Here is a 16,521-nt window from a genome sequence, read left to right as displayed (position 1 = left end):
AACATTGATATTGTGATCTCCTTCCACGAATCAAAAATGTTATTAATTCCATCTAGAATGATAAATACTTTCCAGAAGGCTTTCAATTTATTTTTCCCAGTTCCATCAGAAGCATCACTATCTACAGCAGCTTTAGTCTTATGAAAGGAATTTCTCAAAAACACCTGAAAATCAAAATTACTCATTGATCTACAGAGTGGATATTGTGCTAGCCATCAAGAAAACAACATTAATTTCCTATATGTCTCTCCTGGACTTGAGTGACTAGGCAAATTCTCAATGAGCAGTGATGTTTTCAAAGAAATCTTTTCTTCTGAGCGGCATGTCTCAACAGAGGGGTTAAAAGATTCCATAAATCATGCTGTAAACGATGTACTATCATCCAATTTTTGTTGTGCCATTTAAAGAGCACAGGCAAAGAAGATTTAGCATAGTTCTTAAGGGCCCTAGGATTCTGGAATGGTAAATGAGCATTGGCTTCAAATTAATGCCACCAACTGCATTAGCCTTTTTTTTTTATTATTAAGTCATAAACACATAAATCATGTATACATTAATGCATTTATGGGGTACAATGTGCTGATTTCATATAGAATTAGGAATGCTTACATCACACTGGTTAAAATATACCTCATCTTGTTTACTTAATTATTGTGTTAAGACATTTATACTCTATACTAATAGATCTGACATGTACCCTTGCATTATGCATCATGGGTGTGATCCTTTAAAAAGAGAGTCAGTCTGTCCTTTGAAGCTTTAAAGCCAAGGCATTGACTCTTCTCTAGCTATGAAAGTCCTAGACGGCATCTTCTTCTAATAGAAGGCTGTTTTGTCTACATGAAAAACCTGTTCTGTAGTGTAGCCATTTCATCTTATATCACTAATACCTTCAGAATATCACTTATAGCTAGATATTCTGGACAACTTGCAACAGGGTTCTACATCAGCATTTACTGTTACACCTTGCACTTTTATGTAATGGAGATGGCTTCTTTCTTTAAACCTCATGAACCAACCTCTGCTAGCTTCCAACCTTTCTTCTGAAGCTTCCTCACCTCTCTCAGCCTTCATAGAACCAGAGAGAACAGGGCCTTGCTCTGGATTAGGCTTTGGTTAAAAGAATGCTGTGGCTGGTTTGGTGTTTATCCAGCCGACTAAAACTTCCTCCACAGTAGCAATAAAGTTGTTTTGCTTTCTTATGAGTTGTGTGCTCACAGCAGTAGCACTTTTAATGTCCTTCAAGAACTTTTCCTTTGCATTCACAATTTGGTTAACTGTCTGGTGCAACACGTCTTCCTCACTAAGCTTAATCACATCTGGCTTTTTATTAAAGTGAGAGACATACAACTCTTCCTTTCCTTTGAACACTTAAAGACCATTGCAGGGATATTAACTGGCCTAATTTCGATATTGTTGTGTCTCGGGGAATAGGGAAGACTGATGAGAAGTAGAGAAGTGGGGGAATGGTGAGCTGGTGGGACAGTCAGAACACACATAACATTTATTGATTAAGTTCATCATCTCTAATGGGGATGGTTTATGGTGCTCCAAAACAATTACAATAGTAACAGTAAAGATCATTGACTGCTATAATACACAAACGGCGCCCCCCAAATGTATACACATTTTAAGAGATGTTTGTTAACTGTGTATGACTTTTCAAAGTTGAATTAAAGGTACTATTACTGGCCAAGCATACCTAGACATTTAATGCTATCTGTTTTGCCTGCAATTCATACACTTGTGGGGAATGATAGATTTTACTTCCAACATGATCTTCTAAATTGTGTATATATTTTTTGGCACCCCTGTATATTAATGATAAAGTTTGAAATGTTGCAAGAATTGCCAAAATGTGACATGAGCACATGTTTTTGGAAAAAAGGTGCTAACAGAGTTACTCAACATAGGGTCGCCACAAAACTTTAATTTATAAAAAACACAGTATCTGCAAAGCGCAATAAAGCACAGCTTTAAGGTACCCCAAACTACCTCAAGGCTGCTGATTCCTATGCTGAATTTTACAACCCAAACCCCTGTCCTTGGCTCCATATTTAAATAATGAGCAATTCACATTTCACACAGGAAGCTCAAATGAACACATTCAAAGTGAACTCATTATCCCTGCTAATCTACAAATCCACTTCTCTGCCTCAGTTCTCAGCTGTAGTCACCCAAGCTAGAAACTGAAAGGCTTCCTGAGCCATCGCTTCACCCTTGACCACTCCTATCTAATCCATCAGAGCCAAATCGGGTTCCGACTTAAGTCTCTCAAATTCCCTTTCTCTATCCCATTGTCTGGTTAGGACCTGCATCATCTTAGGCCTGGGATACTAAAGCAACACTCCACCTGGTCTCTTTACTCCAGTCTTATCCCCTGTAATCCATCACATGGCGTGTGGAAGCCATAATGACCTATTTAAAATTCACAACTGTCAAATCAGCCCTATGACTTCCCTACTCGCAACCCTTCAATGGTTTCCTATCACCTACAGAGTCAAATCCCAGCTTATTGTCTACTTTGCTAGTCTGATCTCCTGTCATTTCTAATCTACCCTTCTGGCATACTGCTCACACTATTCCCTATAAACAGCTGGCTCATGCTGTCCTCTCTGCCTGGAATGTCCATCTGCTACTCGTCCTCATTTAACTAACCTTAAATGTACTTATCACTGAAGACTTTCTCCAGGCAACACATCCCCTTTGTCTGCCTGTTCTACTAAAAATCATTGAAAGTATATTTTCTATGCCTTCATATCTAAACTTACTAAAAGTTCCACTTGTAAGAGAAACATTACAATGTAACATCCCAGGACTTTGTTGTAATAGCAATACTAACTTACTATATATATTTGCTGCTATAACAGCTGATCTTGTATTGTGGGCACAAATGAGATAGACTATGTTGGGCAGGGCCCATAGCTCAGTGCGTAGGACGCCGCCCACATACACTGGGTTTGAACTCAGCCCAGGCCTGCTAAACAATGACAACTACAACAAAAAAATTGCTGAGCGTTGTGGCAGGCACCTGTAGTACCAGCTACTTGGGAGTCTGAGGCAAGAGAATTGCTTAAGCCTAAGAGTTTGAGGTTGCCATGAGCTGTGATGCCATAGCACTCTATTCAGGGCGATAATGTGAGACTCTGTCTCAAAAAAAGAAAAAAAAAATGAGATAGATTATGCTGTTATAAGCATAAATGTGTATACATGTATGTGCATGTATGTATGTTTTCCTTTGAGTTCATTGTTAACCATTGCCATTTGTAAAATCAGTAATGATTGAGAAGGGAGGCCCAATGGTATGGGGGAAAGAACATGAACTTTGGAAAGGAGAAATGGGTTTGTATTAAACTCCAACACATCTGCTTTTGTGATAGGATAAAGACCTTAATAGCTCTGATGTCTTTACCTGTAAAAAGTCCTTATCTGTAAAACGAGAACTTTACCACCTCCTTGTATGCTTGCTATTTATTAGACACAATGTTTTTAATGGGCTTAATACTGAACAAATGATAGCTTTTATTAACAATATTGAGCACACAAAAATCTAACCGAGAAAACATATTCAATTTACAATTCAAAACTGTTAAATCAGCCCTAAAAGTCTAAAGAGAAAAACTTTTAGACATAACTTTTAGAGACAACTCTAAAAATAGAGTTAATTTCAAAACATGCAAAACCTCCACACTTTCAAAATGCTTATTACCCTGCAAAAGTTATCTTTGGTCCACCCATGTTTATCAGATCATCCTTCTCTGTCCAATTTGCCCCCACTTAATGAAATCATCCCTCTGTGGGACTAAATATTAAAATAAAATAATAGCATTGCCTCTACTATAAATAAAATTTTAAACAGAAAGAAAAAGATGATATATTTTATTACTTGTTACTATCTGATTGATTAGACTGAAAATAGTTCAGAGTTATTTAATCAGTAACTCAGTTCCTGTAAGATATATAATACTTAGAACAAAATAACATTTATAAAGCTTATGTACTGAAGCAAGTAAGAAAAATACAATGTGGTTATTGCTTTTAACTTTTAACAAAGATCTATTGCATATTTATTATATCTAAGAAATGAAAAAACGAAGAAATGACATAATCCTTGCCCTTTGAGTCATAGACTAGTAGAAGAATTAGTCACATATTTAGCTAATAATAATAATAAAATTTTAAAAGTACAATATTAAAGAATAAAAAAATAATTATGAGAGATCAAAGAATTGGGCTCAGCGCCTGTAGCTCAGTGGCTAGGGTGACAGCCACATACACCGGAGCTGACGGGTTCAAACCCAGCCCAGGCCTGCCAAACAACAATGACAACTACAATGAAAACAGCCTGGTGTTGTGGCTGGCGCCTGTAGTCCCAGCTACTTGGGAGATTGAGGCAAGAGAATCACTTAAGTCCAAGAGTTGGAGGTTGCTGTAAGCTGTGACACCACGGCACTCTGCCGAGGGCAACATAATAAGATTCTATCTCTTAAAAAAAGGGCAGGGGGGAATAAAAGGAGAGATCAAAGAATTATGGAAGCTAAATCTGCTAGGCTAAGGACTGATTCCTCACAAGGGATGTTTCTTCAGAGGTGAGGATATATATGACCTGAACAGGAGGACAGAGAGACGCAGGGGATATAAGACAGCATGAACAATTTGCCGTATGTACACATATCTGAATATTTCAATTTTCTTGTCATGAATACATGCATGCCAGGTGAAAAGGGAAAGTTGGGCAGGTAATTTGTATATATGCATGATTTTTTTTTTTTTGAAACAGAGTCCCATTTTATCACCCTCGGTAAAGTACCGTGGCGTCACAGCTCACAGCAACCTCCAACTCCTGGGCTTAGGCAATTCTCTTGTTTCAGCCTCCCGAATAGCTGGGACTACAGGCACCTGCCACAACACCTGGCTATTTTTTTGTTGTTGCAGTTTGGCCAGGGCTGGGTTCTAACCTGCCACCCTCAGTATATGGGGCTGGCGCCCTACCCACTGAGCCACAGGCACTGCCCAATATGCATGCTTATTTATCCTTTGCTCAGAGTAAAGCAATGTCTAAAATAAGGATAATAAGTAAGAAAATTAATTTACTAGAATCATATTTATACCTCATTAAATCAGATTTTTTGGTATCCACTCTGAATATGTAAAACTTTGTCAAAAATGTTTGACTCTCACAGATTTATATTCTTAGCCTAAACCTTTGCTGAATATTATTTCTAAATGTTTACACTTATAAATAAGGTTGAGGCCTTTATCTTGGTTAACAATGTTTACTATAAAGGCCAGAGCTAGGAATGAAAGTCTAGGCCATGCCCTAGGGCAGCTCACTTGGATAGCCCCATTCAACAAAAAAGAATAATACAAGGATTTTGCCACTTGCTTTTTCTTAGGTCTTAGTTGTCTGTGTATACATTCCTACAACAGTTCAGCCATTCTTTCCCCCCTTCTTATGACACTTACCTTCATAATTAAGCTTTTATGTTCCACAGACTGACTAAAATTTGTGCCAATTTCAAATATACTTGTGGTTCCATCCTCACACAAATTCATCCAATAACGATATTCCTCACGCCCAGGAAGTCGATTCCAAAAAGTCCTGAAGGCTTCCCAGACAGCCTCCTGGCACACTGGAAAATGGACAAAGAGGCATTTTTATAAAAAGCTAACATGTTCTGGGGATTCTCACAATGATCATGGACTGATTCATTCAGATTCCCCTGAGACACTCTTTCTGGTGGGACGCAGGTATAATTCTCTGTCAAAGTCCTTCTGTATGTATAAACTTTTCAGATTTGAAGATAATTTGTACTCCCTTCAGAAATTAAAATAGTGTGGTACAGGCACAAGAACAGAAAGATAAATCAATGGAATAGAAAGAAATCATGTGTCTCTGGTTCAGAAAGAATGCTAAGACTACACAATGGAGAAAGAATAGTTGGTTTTTTTTTTTTTTTTCAACAAATGGTGCTGGGACAAGTGGATCACATGCAAAATTAAAATAAATTCGGACACTTACATCATATACAAAAAATTAACTCAACATATTTCAAAGACTTAAATGTATATGCCAAAACCATAAAATCCTTAGAAGAAAACATAGTAATTTTTATGACTTCAGATTTGGCAATGGATTCTTAGTTATGACACAAAAAAGCACACACAAAAAAACAGATAAATTTAACTTCATCAAAATAAAAATTTGTGCATGAAAGACTCAGGGAAGTAAAGAAACAAGCCACAAAATAGGATAAAACACTTTTAAATCATTTATCTGATGAGAAATTATATCCAGAGTATATAAATGACTCTTACAACTCAATAATAAAAAGACAAATAGCACAACTAAAAATAGACAAGGATCTGATAGACTTATTTCAAAAGAAGATATATGAATGAGCAATAAGCATATGAAGATGCTTACTGTTTTTATCCAAATGCAAATAAAAATCACAAGGTACCACTTCACGGGCACTAAAACAGTTATAACCATTTTTTTTAAAAATAAAAGAAAAGAATGCAGGCAAAGATGGAAAGAAATCAAAACCCTCATATACTACTGGTAGGAATGTAAAATGTTACAGCCATTTAGGACATCTGTCTGGTAATTCCTCATATAGTTAAACATAAAGTTATGACCAAGAAATTTTATTCGCAGATATGTACTTAAGAGAAATAAAAACAAACCAAATGGCCATTGACTGGCAACTGAGTAAACTTAAGCAATATATTCATATGATAGACTATTATTGTTGGGCCGTAAAAAGGAATACAGTATTGATACACATACAACATGGATAAACCTTGAAAATAATATGCAAAGCCAAAGAAGACAGTCATGGGGCAGCGCCTGTGGCTCAAAGGAGTAGGGCACCAGCCCCATATGCCAGAGGTGGTGGGTTCAAACCAAAAAACTGCAAAAAAAAAAAAAAAAAAAGAAGAAGAAGAAAACAGTCATAAAAGACCACATGTTATATGATCTCATTTTTATAATATATCCAGAATAGGCCATTCTATACAGACTAAAAGTAGATCAGACCGGGTGCAGTGACTCATGCCTGTAATCTTAGCACTCAGGGAGACAAAGGCATGGGGATTGCCTGAGCTCATGAGTTGGAGACGAGCCTGAGCAAGAGCGAGACCCTGTCTCTGAAAAATAGCCAGGCATTTTGGTGGGTACCTGTAGTCCCAGCTACGTGGGAGAATGAGGCAAGAGGATTGCTTGAGCCCAAGAGTTTAAGGTTGCTGTGAGCTGTGACGCCATAGCATTCTACCCAGGGGGACAGAGTGAGACTCTGTCTCAAAAAAACTAATAAATAAATTTAAAAAATTTTTAAAAGTAGATTAATGGAGAGGTGGGAGAACAATAAAAAATTGATAGGGTGAGAGCTAAAGGGCATGGGGTTTCTTTTGAGGCGATGAACACGTTCTTAAACTGACTGTGGTGATTTCGTGTATCTGTGATTATACTATAAAACCACTACATTTTGTATTTTAACTGAGAAAATTATATGATATGTGAATTATATCTCAATAAAAGCTGTAAAAATGCAATTCCCTCTGGAAAGGTAATGCAACCTTGACTTATCCAATGCCTTTTGGATAGTTGGGAGCTATCTAACAAGAAGGTCCAGTTAATTACTAACATGGAATTATAGAATCCAGAATAATTTAATAGAGAAGGAGAGTTGAGGGCAGTCTGGAGCATTCACACAGCTCAGACAGGAGACATCTAAACAGAACACTATAGTGTAGACAGACAAGAGCAAGATCAGCATGATTCCAGGGAAAGTACTAAGACAGACAAAACTCCACTACAAACAAAGGCCACATACTTGGCTAATTTGGCCTATAACTACGCCTGTTCAGAATTCCCATTCTTGCCAAACAATTTTCATTCAGCCTTTAGTAACTGCTAAAGAGAACTCTATTTTTGAGAGGATAACAAATCTACAAATGTCTTTCTTCTTGAAGAGATAAACTGCCCTGCAAACTGGTAGAGGAAGGGAAAATGTGATGGTAACATTCTGAAGAAGAAAACGCTAGGGTTTAATCTGTCTTTAATCCTTTTACTAGGTCTCAGGCGGTGTGCCTTATCTAACACATAGAAATCCAGGAACCTAGTATGGAGCTATCTTTTTTTAGGGTAATGTATTCTCCTTTCAGAATTATGGAGCCCAAAACCTATGGAATAGTCAACCTCGGAGCCATTAGGCTAGAAAAAGAAATAAAAGACATACAAATAGAAATAGTAAAACTCTATTTCCAGATGAAATAATTATCTATCCAGAAAACCCTTAGAAATATACAAAAAGCTATTAGAACTAATAAGTGAGTTCAGCAAAGTTGCAGGTAAATATACAAAAATCAGCTGTACATACATATCTATATACTAGCAAGGAATAGTATAGCATGATAATGATAGCATGAAAAGCTGTGAAATCCTTAAAAATAAATCTGATAAAAGATACTCAAGATCTGTCCATTAAACAAAAATGGTTACTGGTATGTTCCTTCCACTTACCCAGTGACACTAACATCAATTTGGGATATCCAATGGCCCTAGCAAATAACAATATTATTTTTAATAGTCTTAGCTAATATTCACTAAGACCATTAAAAATAATACTGTTATTTGTATTTCAAGGGTAAAGAAAAAGAGATTTTTTTTTAAATTGCATAATTTTTCTAACAAACCTGCAGATCAAACTGAGATTTGTATAGTACTATGTCCCAAATATTGCACGGGACATGTAAACTAAAAAGATTATTTTTAGTTTCTCTGAAATCCAAATTTACTTGGGTGCCCTGCATTTATATTTGCTAAATCTGACAACTCCATGTGTGGGTCAAGTTTGGGCTATGAATGGCCTCATCCCTGAGGACTCTACCTACCCCTTCCCTAGTGAATTTTAAACAAATGGAACTAGATCCAGCTTTGGGGTGCTGAGACCTTCCACAAGCTGTTTCCCACTCTGATTCACTAGAAAGTGCCAACGCATTCTTCAAATCAGGACTTCTCCCACCCCTGCCCTGCACAGTCATTCCCATTTGTGTCCTTACTGCGTGGGTCACAGTCAAAAGACGGGCACACAAGAACAGACTCTCCCAGTCTCCTTCAGTCTAACGATGTATCTTTTCCTCCCACAGCAGATTCCCCCACCAGGCACACCCACAAAGAGTAATAAAATGGCACCTGTGTAGGCCAGATGCACCAACATCTGTCAAAAATAAATAACATACAACATACAGTAATCTTTTAATCAAAACATAGCATTGGGTTGGCACCGGTGGCTCAAAGGAGTAGGGTACCAGCCCCATATGCTGGAGGTGGCAGGTTCAAACCCAGCCCCAGCCAAAAACTGCAAACAAACAAACAACAACAAAAAACAACATAGCATTGGAAGAGGAGACTAAAAGCCTGTCATTCTTCATTGCTGCTATTATTTAACAGCTGATATAGGTATTCTGGTGATGATACTGTTCTGCTTAGTTAACCTGAACACATTATTTTTTTCACTGGATTAATGTTATGTTTAATTATTTATTGTTAAAGTACTTATGGGTGAATAAATATAAGAGAATAATTACTTGTTGGTGGCGTATAAATTCAGAGTCGGGAATAATGGTGATGCCAAACAATCACAGATCGTCCACTGGGGTGACTGAGATAGTAAAACCTACAATGGTTCAATATACATGAACTTTGTTTCATATATAAAACCATCCAGAATATTGTAGGGAGGGGGAAGAGGCGAAGAGGGAGGAGGATCACTGTGTTCCCACCTAATGGGTACAGCGTAAGGGTATATGGCACAGCTCCTGGGTACACTACAACAGGGACTTTACCTAACAAGTGCAAACATTGTAACCTAATCGTTTGTACCCTCATGTTAATCTGAAATTTAAAAAAAAAAAAGAAAATTAGTAGAAGTGTAAAAAAAAAAAAAGAATATTGTATTAGATCCTGTTAAGGCTATATACATAAGGTGTATGTAAAACATAAGGAATTTCTCATTTGGACTTGGGTCCCATGCCTGAGACACCTCATCATGTATATGCAAATATTCTAAACTTTGAAAAAAATTGAAATTTGAAATATGTCTTGTCCCAAGCATTTTGGAAAAGACAACCTGTTTTATTAAGATGACAATTCTTCCCAAAGTGATCTAGACTCAACACAATCCCAATCAAAATCTCAGCAGCCTTTTTTATAGAACTTGGCAAGCTAATTCTAATATTTATATGGAATATAAAAATCTTAGCATAACCAAGCAAATTTGAAAAGGAACAAAGCTGAAGAACTTACATTATCTGATTCAAAGTCTCATTATAAACTATATAGTAAGCAAAACAGTACAGTATTAGCATGAAAATAGACAAACAGATCAGCAAATCAGAATGAAGAGCACAGAAATAGATCCACCCTATAGAGAAGACTAATTCTCAACAAAGGTGCAAAGGCAAGAAAGAATAATCTTTCTAACAAATGGTGCTGAAACAATTGGCATATGCAAAAAATTATCTACAAAATATTATCTATAAAAATTAACTCAAAGTAGGGCAGCACCTGTGGCTCAGTGAGTAGGGTGCTGGCCCATATACTGAGGGTGGTAGGTTCAAACCCAACCCCAGCCAAACTGCAACAAAAAACAGCCGGGCATTGTGGCAGGTGCCTGTAGTCCCAGCTACCCGGGAGGCTGAGGCAAGAGAGTCACCTAAGCCCAAGAGCTATTGTGAGCTGTGACGCCACAGCACTCTACCAAGGGTGACACAAACATGACAGAGTGAGACTCCGTCTCTAAAAAAAAAAAAAAAAAAAAAATTTAACTCAGAGTAGATCATAGACCAAGATATAAAAACTACAAAACCTCTATAGAAAAATATAAAAGAAAATACTTTGTGATGTTGGGTTAAGCCAACATAGATCGAACACCAAAAGCATGATCCTCCCAAAAAACTGATAAACTGGACATTATCAAAATTTAAAACTTCTCCACAAAATATTCATTAGTAAAATAAAAAGACAAGCCACTGACTGATTGGGAGAAAATGTATGCAAAAAATATATTTGACAAAGAACTTGTACCTAGAAAACATTAAGAATCCTTACAACTTAATGACAAATGACACATTTTTTAAATGGGCAAAATATTCAAAAAACTCTTTGCTAAAAGGATACACAAATGACAAATAAGCACATAAAAAGGTGTTCAAAATCATTAGTTGGTAGTCATTATAAAAATACAAGTTAAAATCACAGTAAGATATGGATCACTAGAATAGCTAAAGTTAAAAAAGACTGACCCTATCAATTGTTGCAAGGATGTGAAGAAATGAATCCTGAGACACTGCTGGTGGTATAGTCACATGAGGAAAGTTTGACAATTTCTTTAAAAGTTAAACATATATATACGTAACCAGACGCAGTAGTATTGTTTCTCAATAGAAATAAAAATATGTTCTCGCAAAAACTTGTATCCAAAAGGTCATAATTTCTTTCTTTGTAATCATAATAATTGAAAACAATCCAAACATCTCAAATTATGTTATATACACAAAATGGAATATTACGCAGCAATAAAAGGTAAACTATTGATACACACACACACAAAAGATGAATTTCAAAATAATTACAATGAGTAAAAGAAACCAAACCAAAAAGAAAGAGTACATCATATGATTTGATTTATATACAGAAGTACAGAAAATGCAGGCTAATATATAGAGAAAGCAAATTAGTAATCACTTCAGTACTGGGGTAAGGAGAGGTAGGGATATAATTTCCATGAGGAAATGTTTAGACATGGTATCTTCATTGTAATGATGCTTTCAAGGATAAACTTTTCAAAACTAATCAAATGAAATACTTTAAATATGTGTAACCTGGTGGCGCCTGTAGCTCAGTGGGTAGGACACTGGCCACATACACCAAGGCTATGTTGAATAAAGTGGAGAGATTAAGCTTCCTTGTCTTGTTCCTGATAGTAGAGGAAACACTAGAGTTGTGTCGCTGTTGAGTATAATGGTATCTGAGGGCTTGTTTACATGACCTTATTATGTTATGTAAGATGTATACTTTTGAATGTATACTATTTTGAATTTTTAATCATGAAAATGTATTTAATTTTGTCAAAAGCTTTTAATAAAATGTTGAGATGATTAAAATAATAATAATAATGATATAAAGTAAAAATTCAGGTAGTAGAAATCACATCTTGATAAATTACTAACTGTCTTTCTTCTTCACATTCAGTGTCTTTATTCTCTTCCCATGCTCTTAGGAATTTTCCGTTTCTGGCATATCCCCTATATGTTGATACATAAAAGAAAAGACCATAGACCAACAAAATGTTAGGTCTATGGACTCCACTTAAAAAGGAAAAGGAAAGTTTACTGTTTACTAATGCTTGAGAGCTCCCAAACACAACTAGGAAACACAAATACAATCATAAAAAAGAGCCGCTAATACCTTGTACCACTTTAACAAACAAAAATATCAAATATATAAACGTGTAATATCTACTATTAAATTTTTATTTTATTTCAAAAACTCTGGTGAGGGAGAAGAAGAAGAACATGAAAGGAAAATAGAAACAATGAAGTAACAACCCCAACAGGTGTGCCTTGAAAATAGTAGGGGTTCAATAAACATTTGTTGAATAAATGAATGAATAAATGCATAAATGGATAAACCTGATTTCACAACCATTTCATCATCTATCTCCACTTTACTGATACCATATTCATATTAGGGCTGTTTATTAGCTCTTGAGCAGCAAAACACAAAGTTGGGAAATCCTCCAAATGTAAATTATATACTATGTTCGATTAAGCCGTGTTGGTATATAAAAGAAACAGAGAATAAATTCACGTAATTAGAAAGTATAAAATCAAGGATAATGCTGTTTAATTAAGAATCAAATAAAATTAAATTCCACTTGTATTGCTTTAAGGTCCATTGCGAGCAGTGTCATAATTTTAGACATAAATTTTTTTTTAATTTATTGTTGGGGATTCATTGAGTAGACATAAAAATTTTATGTATACCAACTAGAGAGCAACCTGCAGGAATCTATGGAATATCTAAGCTATAAAATATAGAAACTGATTATATTTTCATGTATAAGTAGGCAAGCAGGTGAGTATACTTTGGTAAATATATTATGTTGGTATATTTAGTTACATTACTGTAATGAAGTAAAAACTGTAATTAGTTTATCCAGTAACATGGACTCGTATTTTGAAGTGCTTAAAAAGATCTATAACATTTCCTCTCTTAAAATAAACTTTAAAATAAAAATAATCTTTTCTCTGCAGTTAATACTATATTCTTTTTTTTTTTAATACTATATTCTTAGCAAGTTCTTTTTTTACAACTAGTAGAAAGAATATTTGGCTCAGTCCTACCTAAATTAGCACAAAGTTCGACTTATGATGTGATACAACAACTGTGATTGAACCATATTTGAACTTCATCATGGAGCACAAGGATTTGGATGTTTGCTTACCTCGGACTTTAAAATACTTCACATGGTTTGCCACAGCCTCTGTAACACTTTCTTCTGGGCAGATTTTTACTCCATTCGGAAACAGAATAGATCTCCGCCTTCTGAGTAACCACTGTCTTTCAGCTTCTCTGTCGTCCAGAGGCTGTTTCTTTTCAGTAGATAGAGAAGGGTCTGTTGATTCTTCAGGCAGAAGAAAGGAAACTGCACTCTTGGGTTCTTGGATCTCCTCTAAAGATAAGTAGGTTTGTGCTACACAGAGGGAAAGTATAAGCAAGTCTTCCTCTGATGAGTGAAGATACAGTACAAAAAGTAACAAAGAAAAACTGATGTGTGCTACATTTGCAAATTAGACAAGCATGTATATCTAAGGAGGAGAGGAGGGAAACATTCAATCTTCTTCCATTTAATTCCCACTCCTTTAATTCAAGATTATTATTGAAATCAAGTACACATCCAATTTTAACATAAGAAATAAAAGGAAGTAAGATTTAAAACAGGAATGAAGAAGGAAAAACAAAATTACCAGATATATTTTAAAAGTTTAAATGAAGCAATATCACAGATGATAAAGTAGTATTTGATTCAATTTCCTACAGCAATCACAACAAATAATGCTATTTTTGAAGAGCATATACTATCGATATATAGAAAGATGAAAACAAATGTAGACTTTTAAATACCTGTTAAAGATGGAAGGTTTCCTTCTATCAGAGCAAGTATCAAAATACCCAGAGAAATCTTCCTAAAAAGAGGAAACATAATCATTTGGGCCCAAACCAAAGGAATAAGGAGAGGGCAAAATCCTTAATTGAACGTCCAAAGCCTTGAAACTTCCAATAATAAATCCTTACAGGAAAGACCTAACATTTAAAAGTTTATGTCTAGGAATGGACAGCCACTTCAAAACCATGATAAATTAGCATAAAGGAAAAAGCTTGTCCTTTCAAAGTAGCTCTCACTTCCTTTCTGAAATAACCAGCATGCTGTAAAAGCTGGTGAGATAAGCTAATTAGAGCAGATGGAGAGAGACAATTTCTTTATTCTAATCTAGCTAGCTAAGCTGTTTACTAACGCTCTCCTTGTCTTTAACAAGCAGCCGATTCAAGAATAATGTTTCATGTATAACTCACTGATTTTTCCAACTTTTTCTGAATTTATTAGTTGAAATCTGATAGATTCATATGTACTCTAGATTATCCCAGGGGATAATATGTATACCCATAAAATACCTAGACTGACTGTATCTATGCACTTCAGTAATACGGAGCTACATAGAAAACAATGAGTTTTTGTAATAAAAATACTGTCTTGTAAATTTTCCTCCTTGATACAAAAATTTGAAATCTTTCACTATAGCCACTTTGTCTCTTTTCTTACCTATAAAATCAGATAGAAATAGTAAAACAAACTCATGGCAAAGCTATTGTAAAGATTAAATTAACTAATTAACTTTATCCTTACAGTGTTTAGAATACTGCCTGGAACATATCAAGCATTTAATATAAATAATAGCTATATGATGTTTACTTTCTTGTGTAATTTGCTATCAAATGTGATATCCAGTTATCCAGGATGTTTATCTACAGAATTTTTTTCTTTTTTATTGTCGGGGATTCATTGAGGTACAAAGAACCAGGGTACACTGATTGCATTTGTTAGGTAAATTCTCTGTTATAATTGTGTCCTGCCCCCAAGAGGTGTGTCACACACTGTGACTCCCCACCCCTCCTCTTTTCTTGCCTCTCCCCACTTCCCTACCCCCACCATGTACTAGGTCATGAATTGTCCTCATATCAGAACTGAGTACACTGAATTCTTGCTTCCCCATTCTCCTGATGCTTTGCTAAGAGGAACATGTTCCACCTCCATCCAGGTTAATACAAAAAGATGTCTCCATCTCTTTTAATGGCTGAATAGTATTCCATGGTATACATATACCACAGCTTGTTAATCCATTCCTGGATTGGTGGTACATGAAAAACTCTTAACCAAGAAAGTATTTCCTCCACCCCATAGGATCAGATGAAAGTCTCATATGAGGATAGTTGTTTTTATCAAATAAACCTAGTAGAAAAGAAATTAAGTTAGTTATAATCTCTGTGGAAGCTAAGATTTGCTAACAAATAGTAATGAATTTATATTTTATTTCATGCATCTGTGGAGAGATTCTCTGAAAAAATTGTTTTATAAAGCTCTAGCCCATATTTCGATTGAGAATCCTTAATTAATGTATTAGCTAAATCACCTCAATGTTATTTTATGCTTGAGGAAAGTTCAGTGTATTTTTCAATGCAGCTTCAAATGAACCACATTTTCAGCTCGTTTATAAAAGCTAACAAATCTAAATGACCATTAACTACATTTGCATAGTTCCGTTTGCAAAATATTGGTGAGTTTATATACCAGTTGTATTATTCTCCAAATATTGGAGAAATTTATTTGCCATACTTTATTGTAAGAGTGGGAGAAAAAATCTGAAAAATTTGTTCACTAAGTCAAATTTTAAAGTCTTAAGAAAAGTTTCATGTTGACAATTCAGAATAAGAGAGAACTTTTGGGTAACAAATATTAGTTGGATATTATTCTTTTTGATGGCCTAGTCCAAAAGGCTGGAAAGATCTTGTGAGAATCACAACAATCTGGAAACAGTTCCATACCTAAATTGAGAAAACCTGGGTTCAAATCCTGTCTTTTACCACTTAATATTTGATTTTGGTAAGTCACCTAAGCTCTTTGGTATGATAAGCTCTGCCTGTATTACAGAGTTGTTGGTAAGAATTACAAAATGTGACAATTTTTTAATAAACATTAATGTATTGCATACTAGTTGTCTTGTATTACAAATGGAAAATTCCAAAGAGGCTTCAAGCTTCAGAATTCTCTTTTGTTCAAGATCCAGAATGAAATAAGTTTTTTGTTTGTTTTTGACAGAATCTCACTGTCATCCTTGGTAGAGTGCCATGCGTCACAGCTCACAGCAACCTCTAACTGTTGGGCTTAAGTGATT

General features: G+C 35.4%; 1 protein-coding gene across 1 annotated transcript in view; it reads right to left on the bottom strand.

The window, feature by feature from the left end:
* The window catches only part of IMPG2 (interphotoreceptor matrix proteoglycan 2), an 87,814-nt gene extending 73,535 nt beyond the window's left edge, over positions 1-14,279 (bottom strand). Inside the window, exons 1-3 of the mRNA XM_023508059.1 lie at positions 14,195-14,279; positions 13,515-13,763; positions 5,467-5,633 (exon numbers count right to left, since the gene is read on the bottom strand). Of these exons, the coding sequence (XP_023363827.1) occupies positions 5,467-5,633; positions 13,515-13,763; positions 14,195-14,279 (501 nt within the window). The remainder of the gene's footprint in view (positions 1-5,466; positions 5,634-13,514; positions 13,764-14,194) is intronic.
* Between the last annotated feature and the right edge of the window lie 2,242 nt (positions 14,280-16,521).

Source organism: Otolemur garnettii, unplaced genomic scaffold, assembly GCF_000181295.1.
Source record: "Otolemur garnettii isolate 467f Iridium unplaced genomic scaffold, OtoGar3 scaffold00220, whole genome shotgun sequence".
NCBI lineage: Eukaryota > Metazoa > Chordata > Mammalia > Primates > Galagidae > Otolemur > Otolemur garnettii.
This window is presented reverse-complemented; position numbering and strand designations above follow the sequence as displayed.